The sequence below is a fragment of the Scleropages formosus genome, chromosome 1 (assembly GCF_900964775.1).
Source record: "Scleropages formosus chromosome 1, fSclFor1.1, whole genome shotgun sequence".
Lineage (NCBI taxonomy): Eukaryota > Metazoa > Chordata > Actinopteri > Osteoglossiformes > Osteoglossidae > Scleropages > Scleropages formosus.
In genome coordinates, this window is record NC_041806.1 from 43,922,746 (window position 1) to 43,926,815 (window position 4,070).

General features: G+C 40.2%; 1 protein-coding gene across 1 annotated transcript; it reads right to left on the bottom strand.

Annotated features, from left to right (window-relative positions):
• Positions 1 to 1,322: 1,322 nt before the first annotated feature.
• LOC114911888 (trace amine-associated receptor 1-like) lies at positions 1,323 to 4,070 on the bottom strand. The gene is made up of 2 exons (XM_029256328.1): positions 3,994 to 4,070; positions 1,323 to 2,379 (listed from the first exon to the last, which is right to left on the bottom strand). The coding sequence occupies exon 2, from the start codon at positions 2,358 to 2,360 to the stop codon at positions 1,323 to 1,325; it is 1,038 nt and encodes a 345-aa protein (XP_029112161.1). The 5' UTR covers positions 2,361 to 2,379; positions 3,994 to 4,070.

Below are 4,070 nucleotides of genomic sequence, written 5' to 3' on the forward strand. Positions count from 1 at the left end.
GGTCTCGGGTCATGGAGATGTATATTGGCTAGGCTAGATGGTGTTCTCTGTGGCTTCATGTTGTTGGGTGGACTGGGTCTTCGTGTACAGCCGTTGCAATGTTCGCATGGAGTATAACATGATGTCCTGTATATCTTGAATGCCATGTCACTCTCACAGTCATGACAGTTTTAGGGCTCTCCTTATATCTGAGCAACTCAAGCTCTCACACATGACTGGTTCTTGTTGGTTTAGTACTACTCACCTCTGGTCCATGACTGAAATAAATCTGCAAAAAACTTTCAATCGATTATAAAATGTGTACGCTTAAGTAAAACAAATACCAGCTTATGAACCTTTTAAGTGTTTCTCTTTTCACTGAACAAAACATATGAAAATTCCTACTTACAGTTTAAAGTGAATGTAAAAATCTATTTGAAACAGTTTAAAAAACAAAATCAGTCTTACTTTATTTTTTTTCCAGAAGTAGTTCTGAGAGACTGTCTAAACCAGCTGAAAGAGAAAGAATAAATAATTGGATTTATCCCAGAGTTCAAGGAGGCGAACCATGAAGTAACCTCGGGAACGAAAGGAGAGGAAAGACGGTTAATGGGTTAATAAAGTGACATCAAAAAGCGGGGTCCAACAGAAGAAGTAAGCGTTAACAATGATTCCTTGTGGCTTTGGGTTCTGTCTTGATCAAAAGGGTTCTCCTCTTCAACTTCACATTTGCACAGACTCTGCTTCGAACAGAAGTGGCTCGTCTCCTCGCAATACGAAGGATTTTAAGGTAGAGGATAATAATAAGGGTCGGGGTAGAGAAGGCAAGAACAGACTAAGTCAAAACAGATATCCTGCTTTGAAAGAGAAGACAATTGCCCTCACAACTCAATTGCACACCGTATACCAGCTCAGTGCCAGAAATGTCCAGATTCAGAAATACCATCATATACCCATGTAATAACAAGACAGACCAGCAGATCACAATCATGGTAACTTTGACACAGGTGAATGTACTATTTATGAACTGTATTTTTGCCTTACTTTGATGCTTTTTAGTGAAATTTTATGTCTAGTTCTCACTGTCCGTCTTCAGCTGTTTTCACTCTTTGTATGTACATGGACATTTTTTGTGTACTGTAGATTGTTTCAAAGCCAGTCAGTTTTCCTATGTCGTGCTGTTTGCCACCGGAAACAGGAATTGGTTCAGTATAGCATCTTGAGGATAAACTGCTCATTTAAAGTTAGTTAATTGTCATGCATTGATTTTTTTTTTTTTTTTTTTTTTTTTTACAGACCTCAGGTACATCAATTCATTGATTGTATAAAACAAATTCCTTCTTCTAGTTTGTAAATAAATTTGTTCTTGAAGAATTGGGATGATATATTTTGCAAAATACTATCGTTATGAAGGCTTTCCTGAACCAGCTGTAGAGGAACGCATAAATCAGGGGATTAAATGCTGAATTTAAATAGCCAATCCAAGCCAGTGTATCAAGCAGGAATGGTGGAGTGGAATAGCCGATGACTGGATCAATGATGTTGCATAGAAATAAGGGGGACCAGCATGACAGAAAAACACCCATAACAATTGCGAGGGTCTTGGTGGACTTCTGCTCCATCTTGCTCTGAGTTTTGCGCCTTTCAGAGTTGGCCTTGTGACACCCTGAGGCGTGAATAGATCGAGCCTGTCTCTTTGCTATGAGGAAGATTTTCCGGTAGATACCAATGATAATGAATCCCGGGATGTAAAATGAGACAGTGGAAGATGTAAAACTTGATGCAAAACTTTGGAACAAAAAACAGCCTCCAACACATTCAATGTTTTCATAATAAAAGTCCTCAATGCCCAAGATATTCAGCTCTAGGAATACCATCCCAAACCCAGTAACAACAGACAGGCTCCAGCCAATCAGGATCATGACCAAAGTGACACAGTTTGTGATTTTTCTCTGATACTGTAGGGGCTGACAGACAGCATAATATCGATCAATAGATATGAAGGAAAGGTTTACAATGGATGCTGTACATAGAGTGACAGCTGTACTATTGTGGAATTTACAGAACAGATTTCCCAAATACCAGCAGGTCTCCAGTGTCTGAACCATACTAGGTGGCATGGTGATCGTTCCAAGAAGGAAGTCAGCGATGGCCAGGGAGAGGACGAGGTAGTTAGTTGGAGTGTGGAGCTGTTTGAAATGAGCTATTGCAATGATGACGAGAAGGTTTCCAAAGACTGTGAGGAGAATGGCAGCTGCAAAAAAAATGTAGAGAGGAACCCGTAATGCTATTGAATAAATATGCTGTGGACAAGACTTCTTAGAGGATTCATAACAAAAGTCTAAGTTTTGAGACGCCCTAGGATGGCTGTAGTTCATCATAAGTGGCTGGTTTTTTCTCCTAAAAAAAGAAAAAGGAAGAGGTTACTTACAAATTAAATCAATTTGTAGCTAGTACCTCCATCTGTACTCCCGTAGAGCAAGGTACTTACCCTAAACTTCTCAAGCAAAAGAAATGTCCAGTTGTATATAAGGTTAAATAGTTGTTTGAAGCTTAATATTGTTAGTTGCATTGGAGATAAACCTCAGCTGATTTACTAAATGTAATATATGTACAAAGAAAGACTGAACGACATTAAGGTTTGATCATTTCTAAAAGCAGGGTGCACGGTGGTGCAGTGGGTTTGACCGAGTCCTGCTCTCCAGTGGGTCTGGGGTTCGAGTCCTGCTTGGAGTGCCTTGCAATGGACTGGTGTCCTGTCCTGGGTGTGTCCCCTCCCCCTCCAGCCTTGCGGTGTTGCCCGGTTAGGTGCCAGCTCCCTGTGACCCTGTATGGGACATGCAGTTTCAGATGATGTGTGTGTGATGTGTTATTTCTAAAAGCAAGAATTAATATACAATGTCAGACAGGAAGTGTGGGAAACTGCTACACTTCCACCTTGCCATATCTAACAAGTTTGGTGAGGAGGGCAAGGGAGCACAAACTGCACCATATTCACACACACATTCTCAGAACCACTTGTCCCATACAGGGTTCCAGGGAACCAGAGCCTACCCGACAACACAGGGCATAGGGCCGGAGGGGGAGAGGACACACCCAGGACAGGACACCAGTCCGTCATACAGTACCTCAAGCAGGACTCAAACCCCAGATCCACTGGACAGCAGGACTGTGGGCCAACCCACTGCGCCACCGCACCCACTGTACCATATTCCCTAATGTAAATTGTTGTACTCTCAACCTCGATGGGAGCAACATCAGCTACCCATCTACAGGGCTGCAGGTGGACAGCAGTGTGTGTTTCAGACCTCACAGTGTGCAATAACAAAGCAGTATGGATGACATTTCTAAATAAGTGAGTCACTTGACAAATTTCAAGCTTTGGAAACAGACAGTGACACTGATCTGGTTCAGTTCACCAGCTGAGAAGTTCTTCACAATAATCAATGAGACACAGTCTTTGGTAAGGTTATGTTACACTAGTCAGATCACAGTCTATATCATTTCAATGTGTTTATCAAAGCACTTCACTCAAGGCTTTTTCTGAAGGCGAAAATTTACAAAACCTGAATAATCATACTTTTACAAGTTTAAGTTGAGAAGAAATATTAAGAACTTTCAGTGTTCCAAAAGTAAAATTACACCTTTGAGAAAAACTGTCAAACTATCAAACATTTGTTGAAAGTACAAGTAAGATCTCTGTCAAACATCCTGTAAATCACAAAACTTAAATATAAATATCTTGATCATAGCAGAAAAATTTTGCTATATCCTAAGACATTGTTATTGCTATGTGTTTCAGAAGCTGACAGCAATTCATAGCACTTTGAACTGAATTTCATTCATACCTCGTATTTTGTTAAAATATTGAAATATTAATTTCACCTTTTGTTTCAGCTAAAGTTCCTTCAGGGTACATTTAGTTAATTTACAGTATAGAGCTCATGGTGAATCAAATCATACAAATCACTGAAATGAGTTGAATATGGTTGAACAGGTTCTATTAGCTCTTACCTTGCTCTTGTCAGATGCTAATGTCCAGCAGTAATCAGGATAGATCTGTTATAAGCTCACTTTCCAGCTGCCTTGGT

What these genes read in the sequence shown, in the direction of transcription:
- LOC114911888 (XM_029256328.1), bottom strand. Translation starts at nt 2,360, where the DNA reads ATGATGAACTACAGCCATCCTAGGGCGTCTCAAAACTTAGACTTTTGT.